Raw genomic sequence first — 14,079 nt, 5'->3', positions numbered from 1 at the left:
CTTCAGACACTCGCGCTCAGATTAGTGCCGAAAGCAAGGCTGCACATCTATGTTCAGTACTGGACCATGCAAGGCAAAAGTCTGAATTTTTGGTTAAGAGAACAAAGGGTGCAATCGCGAACAGTTGGTGGAATTCTGAGTGCACGCGTGCATATAGGCGACGGAAAGCAGCTTGGAAGAAACTTCTCATCAATCAATGCCCAAAAAATTGGCTGGATTATAAGTATGTTGCAGCAACATTTAAGCGCACTGTCGCCCGTGCAAAGGAGGGGTATAATACAAATCATTATGATTTCCTTTCCCAATCAGGAAGTAAACGAGCTTTGTTTAATTTCATGAGGCGCAACAAGGTGATTCCTCCGACTGCCAACATCGAATCCCTCGTTCAGTCCCCTGCTGACATCGCAAAGGCCTTAGAAGATATTGCGTGTGGCCTAGAGCTTCGCTTTACATCTGCTTTACCTTCTCCTACTATATTCACATGCACCTCAGGTGATTTCACTGAGGTCTCTATGCCTGAGCTGTCGCAAATGGTTCTGCGCTTATCCCCAGCGGCTCCTGGCCCCGATAAGGTCACTTCATCTATGATCAAAATTTTGTTCAATGAATCTCCTGCAGACCTGTTGGCTCTAATTAACCATTCTATTAAAGGCCCTTGGATACCGCATGAGTGGCGTCTTGATGAAATAGTTCTATTGCTTAAAAACCAAGGGGAGGGCTTAACTTTAGACAATATACGCCCTATTTCGTTAACATCGAGCCTAGTGAAATTGGTGGAAAGGGTCCTTCTCAGCCGTGTCATGTCATTCATTTCAGAAAATGCTGTATTGAATCCATGTCAAATTGGTTTCAGGCCGGGTTGTTCAATTTGGTGTGCTCATACTGACCTTGAGAGTCGTATTAAATTAGCTCGCAATAGAAAACAGTTTGCTGCGCTTGTCACCTTGGATGTCAGAAAAGCATACGACAGCGTGGAGCACTCCACTCTATTACTAAGATTACAGGAACTCAACTTCCCAAGCTATTTTGTAGCCTGGATTTCTGTTTTTTTAGAAAATAGAGAATTTTACTGCTGCCAAAATGGTGTTTCCTCAAGGAGATTTCCACAGACAAGAGGTGTTCCGCAAGGATCAGTTCTCTCACCTGTTCTTTTTAACATTTTTCTAAGCTCAATTCCATGCATTCAAAATGTGAAAACTTATGTGTACGCCGTTGATATTGCATTTTTTGCATCAGCAGGTGACATTCACACTCTTTATCGAACCCTGCAAAATTACCTCAATGTTCTTGACAACTGGCTAGGAAGAATTCATCTGTCCCTTAATGTGAAGAAATGCGCATTGTTAGTATTTCCAGTTTCTGTTCCTGTAAACATCTGCCTGGTCTATAGAAATAACATAATACCTCAAGTTCAGACGGTGAAGTATCTCGGTGTCATATACGACTCTACTCTCTCCTGGCGGCCACACATTGAGCAAGTTTCTGCAAAAGGAGTTCGGGCCATTGGCATCCTGCGCAGGCTTTGTAGTGCTAGGTCAGGCATGAGAAGGCATACGCTTCTGATGATTTATAAAATGTACGTCCGCCCAATTTTGGAGTTCGGGTGTGTTTTATTCTCGGGTGCTCCTGCCTATAAACTTCGCCCTCTTGTGCTTTTGGAGCGTGAGGCGTTGCGCCTTTGTCTGGGGCTTCCAAAATATGTCGCCAATGCTGTTCTGCACCTTGAGGCGCGAATGCCTTCGTTATCAGCTAGGTTTCGCCTTTTAACAGTTCAAACATTTTTAAAATTGTGCGACTCACCTCTTCACGCTTCCAGTATAATATTTCTTAGTCAACCTTCCGCCTTTTTTAGTGCTGCCTGGTCTCGATTTCATACCCCGCAGATATGTTGCGCGCAGTCCCTCCTTGATCGCATAAATTTTCATTTCACTGATGTCCGCCAAATATATAACAACTCCTCATCTGTCCAGATTGAATTCGATGACATTTTCCCATCGAATGCAAAGCTGCAGCCCTTCCCGCTTCTTCAGGGTCTATTGCAGGACCACCTAAGGTCCTTTCCCTTTCATGTTCTTATTGCTACCGATGCCTCGCAGGATCGCGAAAAGGCAGGTGTGGGAATTTTTTCACTTTCACTGGATTGGTCTTTTTCTCTCCGTCTTCCTGACTTCACTCCAATTTTTCTGGCTGAATTATCAGCAGTAATCTTAGCCTTACGAAAATTAGAATCTACCGTTTCCCAGGTCGTGGTTATGACAGACTCTCTGTCCATTTGCTCTTCCTTATCCTCACCCACTGACTCTCGGCCATTACGCCTCTTTAAGTTCCTTATTCCGCTGCATCTAAATTCGGTAAGGTTGCTTTGGGTACTAGGTCACATGGGCTTTCACTTAAATGAGGTTGCAGATTCCTTAGCAAGAGCCTCTCTCAGCGGCCCAATTGTTGCTGTCCTACCATCGTGTGCATATACAGCTGCGCTGAGGTTTCGCAGCTACACAATATTTCAGGAATTTGCTGCCTCGGCTCTTACATCATCTCCCGAATATCAGCATCTTCTGCATCCTTGGAGTAGCAAAGACTGGCGCTCACGCAGACTAGAGGTCTCTTTCACGCGCTTGCGTTGCCGGGTTCGCCTTCTAAATTTCTACCTTCACAGATCTGGCCTGGCAGCTTCCCCACTGTGCCCTTTTTGTGCCGAACCTGAGACAATAGATCACTTCCTGCTGTCTGCCGCCGCTTTTCTCATTTGAGGAAGCGTCTTTTGCAAATTCCATTTCATCAACTGGGCTTGCCTGTGTCTTCCGCGGTTGTTCTTTCCATTGGCGCTTCTTTGCTTGGACGAAGCGACAGGAGTGTGCGCTCTGCTGTGCAAAATTTTCTTCAAGAAACGCAGCGACTCCCATTCTAATTTCTTTTTCCCGATCTCAGTCAGTAAGACATTGCAACATTACAGGCATTGTGTACTATTATGCTCATTAAGCAATTGTCCCGTCTTTGATCTCCAAGTTAACTGGACCCCTTTCCTTCCCTCTTCCAATCTATCAGACTACATACTATTTCCACTGCTTTTCCCGTCAAAAATTTCCTGCATCCAGTAATTAACCGCCTGTGTCTTGGCCACTCCCCCGTAGTGGGTATGTGCCAGCAACGTCTGAGGCCTTCCTTCCTTCCTTCCTTCCTTCCGTCATGGTTGGTGTCATCGGCGTGTTCTCCCGTCGATTACGTTTCGAGCGAAATCCAACTTAATCATACACTTACCCGCCGCGGTGGCTCAGTGGTTAGGCGCTCGACTACTGATCCGGAGTTCCCGGGTTCGAACCCGACCGCGGCGGCTGCGTTTTTATGGAGGAAAAACGCTAAGGCGCCCGTGTGTTGTGCGATGTCAGTGCACGTTAAAGATCCCCAGGTGGTCGAACTTATTCCGGAGCCCTCCACTACGGCACCTCATTCTTCCTTTCTTCTTTCACTCCCTCCCTTATCCCTTCCCTTACGGCGCGGTTCAGGTGTCCAACGATATATGAGACAGATACTGCGCCGTTTCCTTTCCACAAAAACCAATTATTATTATCACAGCGACAAACTTCCTATCCTCGTTTGTAAGCTGGTTTACAAGCAGCAGAATGCCGCTTATGTCTGTACCCGCCGCGGTGGCTCAGTGGTTAGGGCGCTCGGCTACTGTTCTGGAGTTCCCGGGTTCGAACCCGACCGCGGCGGCTTGACGTCACGCACGGTAGCAGCGAAAGGTCAGGCGGCGGCCACCTGCGCCGTCCGTGACATCACTCGTGCTCACTTACGAGCGCGGTGTTGACTAGCGTAGTGAAGCTTTTCGCTTCAAAAATGGCTCTAATGTGTGGTACCATTCTGATTTTGGAATTTCGTTAAGGGGGCTGGCGCGAACGCCGAGCCCCGACTACCAAAAATTACGTGCCCCACATATTCCAGTGGCGTGCTTCAGCCTGCCGCAGGCAGGCCTCAGCACGGAGTCCCGACTTTCATGATCACCGGTGACCCAGCACAAGGTAAACAGGGTCTGCGAAAGACCGACCGAAATCTTATGTCATGCGATTCATACCTCTGTTCAGTACCAGTGTCCAAAACACTTCTTACGAAGTTCCTTGTTCCGCATTAGGCGCAATTTTGTTAAAGAAGCAACAGCGGGATGGGGACGGACTTCAGACAGGAAGGAGTAACTGAAGTTAACCTAATAAATGACTTTAATAAGAAAAAAAAATTTGGAGGACGCCTAAACAGCCTTTAAGAGCAGGACGCGACAGCGTGTTGCAGCATTGCCAAGGATTCCACGGAACGCCATCGTCCTTTGGTGCGACCCCTTGTCCGGACAATTTAAGGAAATTAAACACATTTTGGTGGACACCCAAACGGCGCTGTAAGGCAAGGAAAATGAAAATAATTTTTTTAAGGAAAGGCCTGGACTCCTCTCTCACATATCTCGGTGTACACCCGTACCGCGCCGTAAGGGAAGGAATTTTTCGGTGTACACCCGTACCGCGCCGTAAGGGAAGGAAAATTTCTTACCTTACGGCGCGGCTCAGGTGTCCACCGAGATGCGCCATTTTTCGCTCACGGCCAAAGACGCCGACGACACCGGCGTTTCTGCGACACGAGCTCCTTAACGCTGTCGCGTTAAAAACCTGTGCCGAGGCTGGGAAATCGAACCTGGGCCTTTGGCGTTTGAGGCGGAGAGAGAGAGAGAAAAAACTTCATTGTTGGAGAGTAAGTCGGGGCACGCCCCTGGGTCTGCGCACGACCCCACTGCACTCAAGTGTTTGTCCCTAAGGTCCATAACACTGGCAGCCCGGCCGATGGCGATTGTCTGCACGGCCGGGTCCTCCGAGCGCAGCAGGGTCTCCCAGTCCTCCCAGGTCTTGAGGTCCTCTAGGCCGCGCGGGGGAGGGTCCGCCGGGCAGAGGGAGAGGATGTGGAGGGAAGAGGCGAATGGTTCTGGGCACAAGGTGCAGGCAGGAGTGGGGAAGGAGGGGTGATAGTGGACTAGGGTCAGGGGTGAGGGGAGTGTGTGTGTGTGTAGTTTGCGCCAGAGTGTTGCGTGTTGTCTAGGGAGGGGTGGGGCGGTGGGTAGAGCTGGCGCGAGGCTCTGTAGGCCTGCGTCATCTCGCTGAACGAATGCATTCGCTCCCTCGCGAATCCCCGATCCGAGGCCACCTGAACCCGGTTTAAAGAACCTCGGGCTAAAAGGTTGGCCGCCTCGTTTCCGGGATTCCCGGAGCGCGCAGGCACCCATATCTCTACATGGCGGGGTGGGGGTGCATCGGGCGAGCCCAGTATGCCAAAAGCAGGGACGTGTACTCGGCCTCGCGCAAAATTTAGAATTGCAGTTTTAGAGTCTGTTAAAATGTACTGGGCTTCCGTGCGGGTGATGGCAATTGCGATGGCGGCTTCCTCTGCAGCCTCTGGGGTGGTGTCAGGTGGGAGAGGTAGTGTGAGGAGGGCGGATGAAGAGCAGTCCACCACGGCTGCGGTTGCTTCGTCACCCGTGCAGGCGGCGTCCACCCATACGGCGTCCGGCTCGGAGCCGTACACTCGGAGGAGTGCCGGAGACGCTACCACTCCGCCACGGCGGCTCAAGCATTAACCATGAATAAAGGCGCATCTAGTGAATTCACTCTTCCGATGCAGAAGAAGCCTCAGCGCTTTCGCTACGTATATCCTGGCCTAATAGAGCTAGGCTATCAAATTTTTTTCTTAATCTTTGTGTATCGCCCATCCGGACTATGGAGTGCTGTTCATTGAGAGGTGTGCATTGCTAGTTACGCATAGAGGCTCGCTCGGCGCGTGTCGTGGACAGGGACGTTTTATCAAAGATGTAACGTTATAGACTGGAGCACGGGACGTTTGTCAAAGTTGCAGTCAAGCTGCGCTGGAGGAACGCTTATAGTGTGGTGGTTTAATGAACAGCGTGTACAAACACCGCGAAGAACCTACGAGCTGCATCCCGTCTCCCCTTACGTTGCACACGCATGGATTCGTCCATCCCTTTTATACGACCCGCTAGGCTGCGCTTTCATTTTGAAAGCTGAGTAAAGGTCGCCTCAACAGGAGATGGCCTACATTTCGTTCCGAAAGGTTAGTTCATGAACCCCGCTCACGCGTATACAAATTTCTCTAACAGCATTTGCGCGAGAGGCACAGTTTGCCTTTCTGTTCTCAGATTTCTACGTTATACGAAAGCGCCGATGTAACTCGGCGCGTATTTGCGCAGACGAATGCAATTCACCTCGCTCTGTGTTATGGCTGCACCTGTAGTTGAAGACGTCAATTGTTTCATTGAAATAGTTCCTACTTGGAGCGTGTTCGTTGCTTTCGTTGATATTTCTAGCAGCCTTAAGAAACAGCTCTTTAGCGCGCTGTTCGGGCTGCACTTCAAGGAAAAAAATTTGCCGTGGTTTAGCTTTGGTTAAACCTGGTGAGAAGCGGAAGAAACCTCCCACTCTGCGTCGCTGGTTGGACGTATACCGTCTGGAGTACTTTCTGCTGTTTGTTCGCCAGTAGCCCTCTTCCGTCGTTTCTCGACGCGTGTCGCACGTTCTTCTTCTGCCTCTCCGGTACGGCGCTCCTTCCTAGCCTCATTGAAACGCTGAAGCTTCGCTTTCCGGCGCGCTATAACGGAAGGATGTTCTTCCTCCTTCATCGCAAAACCGGTTTCTACCCCCCACCGGCTCGCCGTTGGTATGTATACACAGCTCTCGTCTGACGTCACAGATGATGGCTACGCCCCAATTGTCAAGCAGAGTATCTATCTCCATGATTGATGTGCTTGTTTGCTCAAATTCCTTTTATCCCTACTGAAAAATGTATATAGGTTTGAACGGGTCAGCAAATAGGATTATGGCACATTTGGTTTGGCTTTATAGGATGGGCGTCCCAAAGCGGCTCAGCCTATGAGGGACGCCATAGTGGAGGGCTCCGGATGATTTCGACCACCTGGGGTTCTTAAAAGAGCACTAACAACGCACAGTACACGGAATTTTCACATTTTTCCTCCATCGAAGTGCTACCGTAGTGGGCGGGTTCGAACCCACGACTTGCATGCACTGTGTGATGTAAGTGTACGGTAATTAACCACGGGTAATGGTAGTTATACGGAGCCCTCCACTAAGGAGTCACTCAAAGGCTGAATCGCTTTGGAAGCTTCATCCTATAATGTTAAACGAAATGTGCCATAATCCTATTTGTCTCCTATTCAAACCTGTACACATTTTTTACTAGGGATATGACGTCACCGTCATACAGCACCGTACGTTTTCCCAGCTCTTCAACCTTTGACCTTGATTTTGACCTTGACCGAGAGATTTGGGGGTGGCCCACCATCTTGGCTTGGCATATATGCACCACCATGGCCTACGTGACTTTGCTCCACGGTTTGACCTCTAAAGCTTTTCAAGATCATAAACGGAACTACACTCCCTCTTGAAAACCTGGCGTTGTGAAGCCTTCGCTTCAAAATTAAGCGAATTTGAGACGGTATTGACACTAATGCGTATGTTGTTTCAAGCTCACGCCTGCTTTTGAAACGGTGCAGATGCAGCCACTGAGTTTTTCTGAATGCATTCGGCATGGAGGCGCGCACTGATGCGTGACAATGGTATTCCCTATTTGTGCTTCAAGTTATGGGCGCAAAACTGTGGTGACCTGGTTCCCGTCTGCCTGGTAGGTTTTGTGTGGCTTGTGTCCGTTTGAGTAGCGGCGTACGTGCCAGGCTTCACGCAGGGTATTTTGAAGCGCTTGTTTAATACCGTATATAAGAATTAATGCTGCAATATTCTCCTGTTGGAATCCCCTTGTAAGGAGCACTGAATGTACAGTACTCACGGATTGAAATAGGACATTCGGAGCGCTAACCTTGCAGTGCCACGCGGCATGTGGTAAACCACAGGCCGGCTCATTGGCTACTGGAAGGAACAATTCTGCTTTGTAGATGTTCTCCCTCTCGCGCCATACCACAATGCACCACCTTGGTTTCATGAGCGTCTACGGGCGGCACTCCATGAAGCGACGGCCACGCGCTCCGAATGTCCTATTTCAATCCGTGAGTACTGTACATTTTATTGGGATGACATTCACAACTGTTCGTATTGAGTCAATGCTAATATGTTGCACAATTCTTCGAAGTTTTCTGTTGCAACGTAAGATATTTCCCATACAGAGACAGTATTGACGGCAGGTATTTAGTGCAGATGGAGATTGCTCCAGGGATTATGGGTCCTTGTTAAAATGTTTTATGAAAATCGTTTAGAATTTGTCATGCGTATTTACTGAAATGATGAGGTCGGTGCGATGGGCCAGTGCTTATCGTAATTTCTGGTGACCTGAAAGACGTAAGTTCGAGCTCTGACTAGGCGGTCGCATTTTGATGGAGGCGAAATGCTAGAGGCCCGTGTACTATGCGATGTCAGTGCACGATAAAGAAGCCCAGGTGGTCGAAATTTCCGGAGCCCTTTACTACGGCGTTCCTCATAGCCCGAGTCGCTTTGGGACGTTAAGTCCCTATAAACCACAAACCACTACAGCACCCCTGATAGCCTGAGTTGCCTTGGGTCTTTGAACTCCGTAAAACCAAACCAAAGCGAACAAGATTACCTTTATAGAATGGGGTAGCCAATATATGCCTTGCTTTATATATGGTGATGGATACATTTTTTTTCATTTACACATATATTTTTTTTCTTGCGCTGTACAGGCCAACATGCCTGTATGATGGTCTGAAGACAACTGGCTGCAAGAATGCTTTTGAGGAAACTAGCCGGACTGTTACATTAAACATGTATTTGTATAATGTGGATCGAGAATTCTTATGGTGCATGTATTGCATATTCCCAGCCTGGATATTTAAGTATATTTTTAAGTTTATTTTTAAGTATATCTTCATGTCATTTTTGAAGACCATCTGGTGGCTTTTCTCAACGGCTGTAGACTGCCTGTCTGTAGACAGTCTATAGACAATAGTCTACTGAAGGTTTAGTAGACAGAGGTCTATAGACTGTATAGACAAAGGTCTTAGCATTGCCAGGCCATAAATAATGGAATGTCTATAGACATTCTATAGACCTGTGTCTACTGGACCAGTAGACTTTTGTATATAGACGGAACTCTACAGGCAGTGTATGGCCATAAGTCTATATATCAACTATAGACTATCCATAGACATGTCTATGATACTCAGTAGACATTTGTCTATAGACTCCATAGACAAGTCTACTAAAATTGTACGGAAATAAATCTATAGACTGTCTATAGACTAGTCTAAGGTTTGTCTATAGAAAGTCCATAGACTTCATAGACAAAGGTCTAGTCAGTTTATGATCTGTCTAAAGACATTTTTGTAAGGGTTAACGCTATCGCTTTAAAAGCTACCCACGTGTGCGCTGACAAAACGAGACGCACGAGAGAATTGCCACTTTGTTGAGCTCGTAATGTACGTACTATCGGGGGCAAAATTAAATGGTTCAGTGGTTATGGTGTTCGGCTGCTGACCCGAAAAACGCGGGTTCGATCCCGGCCGCGGTGGTCGAATTTCGATGGAGGCGAAATTCTAGAGGCCCGTGTACTGTGCGATGTCGGTGCACGTTAAAGAACCCCAGGTGGTCGAAATTTCCGGAGGCCTTCACTACGGCGTCCCTCATAGCCTGAATCGCTTTGGGACGTTAAACCCCCATAAACCAAACCAAACCAAATGCTAGAGGCCCGTGTACTGTGCGATGTCAGTGCACGTTAAAGAACCCCAGGTGGTCGAAATTTCCGGAGCCCTTCACTACGGCGTTCCTCATAGCCTGAGTCGCTGGGGACGTTAAACCCCCATAAACCAAACCAAATGCTAGAGGCCCGTGTACTATGCGATGTCAGTGCACGTCAAAGAACCCCAGGTGGTCGAAATTTCCGGAGCCCTTCACTACGGCGTCCCTCGTAGCCTTAGTCGCTTTGGGACGTTAAACCCCCATAAACGATAAACCGACCCCCGTCCAACTTTCGAACCGTGTCGCAGTGCATGCTACACAATGCACTTGTGGTGCACTTACCGACGCAGTCTCCATCGTTCTCGAAGCTCTCGAAGCTGAGCGCGGCGCCTTCGTCGAGCACCAGTTGCCCCGTCTTGGGAAACACCTGCGATTTCGATGACATCGACGGCTCGTGAGCGCGGCTGCCATGGTGTTGGGTTCCGCGGTGACTTTTATTAGCGCAGGCAAAAATTTCCTCAATTAAAATCGGATACAACAAGTCTGCAGTAAAGCTCCGCCCACATTCATGACCGCCACACAGCATTCCTCCGCGACAAAAAAAAAAGTAGTCCGTTGTTAAAACTTTCTTCTTAACTAAACAAGAAGCTAATCACGAGAAATAAATTAAGCTCTAGAATTGTGATACCTTAGCTTGTTTGATATAGTAAAACATCAAAAAGTTGGTTTCGTTTACTGTTGTGATTGGCTAACGGAGTTAATACAGGACGCCGCGGACCGTGTCCCAGTGTTAACAGCTTGACCTTGAAAACCGAGCCTCGAAGCAAAACCGAAGTGCTAACGTCGCGTTAAAAGAATCGATAAACGAGGTTCACCGACCAGTGCTCCGAGCTGCACGTCCGAGCTGAGGTGGACGGCGAGTCCCTGGGCGTGTCCCAGCGAGGTCCTCTGTCCGGGACACGGCGGCTTCCCCGAGGCCCAGTTGCGTGCGGTCTCCCATCGGGTGTCCGGGAGCCACCGCTTCACGGCACCCTCGCCACTCACTGCAGCGCGCAACGTGGGGGTAGAGGGATGACGGGGGTGACCATAGGAAGCCTTCCCCCTTAAAGAATTTATTTTAAAAAAGTCTATGGACAGTCTATAGACTGTCCATAGACTTCTGTCTATAAAGTCTATAGACTATCTATAGACAAACCTTAAAGAACAGTCTATAGGCAATACAAATCATAAAGGCAATCTATAGATTTATGGTCATACACTTTCATTACACTTTTGTCGGTATACAGTCTATAGACCATGAATAGACAAAAATAAATATCTATAGGAAGGCAATAGAGTCTATTAGAAGTCTATAGACTGTCTATAGACCATTTTTGTAGGGATCCCAGTCAAATAGAACTACTCGGAGCGGACGAAACACAGTTGCCGCCATGCGCTTATACCAAGTGATAGCGTCTTGTGAAAGCTGTTGCTATAGCGTGTTTGTCCACCTCGCTACATACTTTTTACGGCGGTGGACACCTCGCTACATGCTTTATGCACAAGATAGGCACAGGTTCTAAGCAGGTGTACAGTGATCTCTGAGCCTCCCCCGCACCTCACGTGACCCGCATATCTAACGCCACGACAGCACTCGCTTTGATACCTTCAGTTCTGCCGCGGCTTGTCTGTAAATCGCACGCCCGGATAACACCGAAACATTACAACAATGTTACATTTTTTTTGTTTTGGTCAAACGGTAATTGAGTGTTCCTAATGTCATTTTTTTTTACTTTTTTAACATAAACGTTCAGATATCCTTTGCCTAACATTATTTAGCATTTAGGCAACATAAATTTAACATTCTCGAAAATGACGGAGCAATCCTGCACAAGCATGAAGGCCCGCCAGTGTGACGGTACGCAATTTAATGAACGCTTTGCAAAGAACAGAAGTGAGGGCGACACTTCAGCTCCAAACAGTACAGCACAACATGCAACTCGTATGCAATCAACTCAGAAAGGATGTCAAGCTTATATACCCGTTACTGAGGGGTGTCCCATTAGCGATAGGGGCAAACGGGTAATAAATATTTCTAGCAATATACGGGGGCTGTGCACGCTATCTGTGCTGTACAGATTCTGAGAGGTTTAGTTGCAAAGTGCTGCTAGTTGAAAAACATGCTCACAGAAAGACAGCGGGAACAGTTCCGGGACTCAGTGCTTGAAATATATTTCTAATGTTGTTTCGTAATTCAGACTTTATAGTAATGCTTAAAAGACTATATTAGAACAGTGTTTACTTGGAACGTTAAACTATAATGATGCTAGAACACATAGTATTTTTGTTAATTTTTGACAATATAAACACATTTAGATGTCAGCATTACATAAATGTTTGCGGTCAATGTAAAACTAGTACTTTAGATATAATATATAAAGTTAGATGTTAATTTTTGACAATGTAAGGTTCAAATTACCATATAACGTTACTGCAACTTCAGTAACATTTTTTAAACATAATTCTAATATTAGGCGCCACCTGGGAATAGATTCCCTTAAGTGTGTTTTCAAACCGTCACTCGTCACTTTTTTGGAGAAGGTGATTGGCCCGAAGTGAGTTTAGAGTGTTTGAGGGTCGCCAAAAATATTTCTGCTTAACTGAAAACCACTGTAAGGATTTGGTGATTGACAAATCTTGTTGCACATACTTAGGACAAAAGTCCTAGCTTCGCTACCGCAGTGTCTTTATGCGCAACTACCCCGTCTATCACTTGCAGCCGATAAAGCAGCCGCGCCATTTATAGCAAAACGAAGCTATCCATGAATCGTCGCTCAAAACCATAAACGCCGCAATTTTTACTGCAGAATAATCAACCTCGCTGTCTCACAAAAAGAAACTGGCCGTAAAGTTCCACGTATAATAAAAAAAAATACATATCCCCGTCGAAAAACACAACCGAAAAATTTGTTTCACAGCTGACTTTTCTATACTATTTTAGGACTGAATAACAGAAATTATTGTAGTAACTACGCGATTTTCTGTAGTATTGAGCTGTCTCGAGTCCTGTCGTAACGACAAAGCCAGTTATGTCGCAGCAGACAACGTCGCAATACTACCGAAAAATCTGTCGTAACGACAACACGACGGAAACGTCTGCTGTATTTCGGGATCGGCTCTGTCGTATTTTTCGACTGTAACCGTAATGGCAGCTCGTACGAAAAGTTTCAGGCAGGAACGAAGGACACCCGAAAGGCGTCCTGTGGCTGTGCGCAAACGTTGGACCGCGCCTACCTGGGAGACAGCGCAGTGCAAGGCAGAGCAGAGGCGGCAGCAGCAGCAGCATTTCGGTCACGAGGCAAGTGGCGCACAGCAGGGATCACGAAGCTGTAGGTTTACAGAGCACGGAATCGCACTGGAGATGAATAAAAGAACCCAGGCAGGGCACAGCGGCGGAAGGAGCCCGATGGTCGAGAGGCCCGCCGCCACTGGCGCGCACCTCCCCCTTGGCGGGGGTCGAATTTCGTGAGCGGCTCAGTCGAACGCCCACCGTCGCGTCGAGAACATCGAGGCGACAAGCTCTTGCACGCCGGGCGTTACATATGCCGGAGTCTTACGCTTCTTGGAGTGTAAACACGTTCTCCAGTGCAGCAGCCAATAGCGACATCAATTAACTGAGAAGGGCACGATTTCTGTCCTAAACCAGGAGCCATGCTGCGTTTCGCACCGCTAAATTGTTGAAGACTCGCATAACTCTACAACCAGTTGGTTTTTGAGGAAGTAAAAGGCGCAATAACGGGCTCACTTCTCGATGGACACCTCAATCGCGCCATGAGGAAAGAGAGGAAGGAGGGAGGGAAAGAAGAAAGTAAGAAAGAAGTGCCGTAGTGGAAGGCTCCGGAATAATTTCGACCATCTGGGGATCTTTATTGTGCACTGACATCGCACAGCACAAGGGCGCCTTTAATGTTTGCCTCCATCGGAACACGGCCGATGGGGCCGTGTTCGAACCCAGGTACTCCGGCTTAATAACCGAATGCCAAGAGTAAGGGAGTGAGTGAGTTTGTAAGTTAAAATGAGGCCTTATTTGACTGAATCACTCTCCGTGTATCCATCATCATCATCAGGAGCAGCAGCAGCAGCACCAGCCTAACTTCGTTCACACTCTCCCCTGTCCTGTGCCACCTGTGGCCGCCTTATCCCTGCAAACTAACTACTCTCATCCGCCCACCTGTCCCTCTGTCCCCACCTGCTACACTTGCTTTGTTTCGGAATTCACTCCGCTACTCTTAACGACAATCGGTTCTCTTGCCTTCGTGCTACATGTCCATATGTCATGACCATTTATTCTTGATTTAAACTAAGATACCATTAACTCGCGTTTGTACCC

At 47.7% G+C, this 14,079-nt stretch overlaps 1 protein-coding gene and 1 pseudogene across 1 annotated transcript in view; both read right to left on the bottom strand.

Moving 5' to 3' along the window:
- Window positions 1-13,271, bottom strand: part of Amnionless (amnion associated transmembrane protein) — a 43,177-nt gene extending 29,906 nt beyond the window's left edge. Inside the window, exons 1-3 of the mRNA XM_077666216.1 lie at window positions 12,984-13,271; window positions 10,590-10,753; window positions 10,053-10,137 (exon numbers count right to left, since the gene is read on the bottom strand). Of these exons, the coding sequence (XP_077522342.1) occupies window positions 10,053-10,137; window positions 10,590-10,753; window positions 12,984-13,035 (301 nt within the window). The 5' untranslated portion in view covers window positions 13,036-13,271. The remainder of the gene's footprint in view (window positions 1-10,052; window positions 10,138-10,589; window positions 10,754-12,983) is intronic.
- Window positions 3,882-4,027, bottom strand: LOC144135601 (U1 spliceosomal RNA; annotated as a pseudogene).
- Window positions 13,272-14,079: the final 808 nt, after the last annotated feature.

This window comes from Amblyomma americanum, chromosome 5 (assembly GCF_052857255.1).
Source record: "Amblyomma americanum isolate KBUSLIRL-KWMA chromosome 5, ASM5285725v1, whole genome shotgun sequence".
Lineage (NCBI taxonomy): Eukaryota > Metazoa > Arthropoda > Arachnida > Ixodida > Ixodidae > Amblyomma > Amblyomma americanum.
The sequence above is the reverse complement of the archived record's forward strand: the minus strand, read 5'-3'. Positions and strand labels throughout refer to the sequence as shown.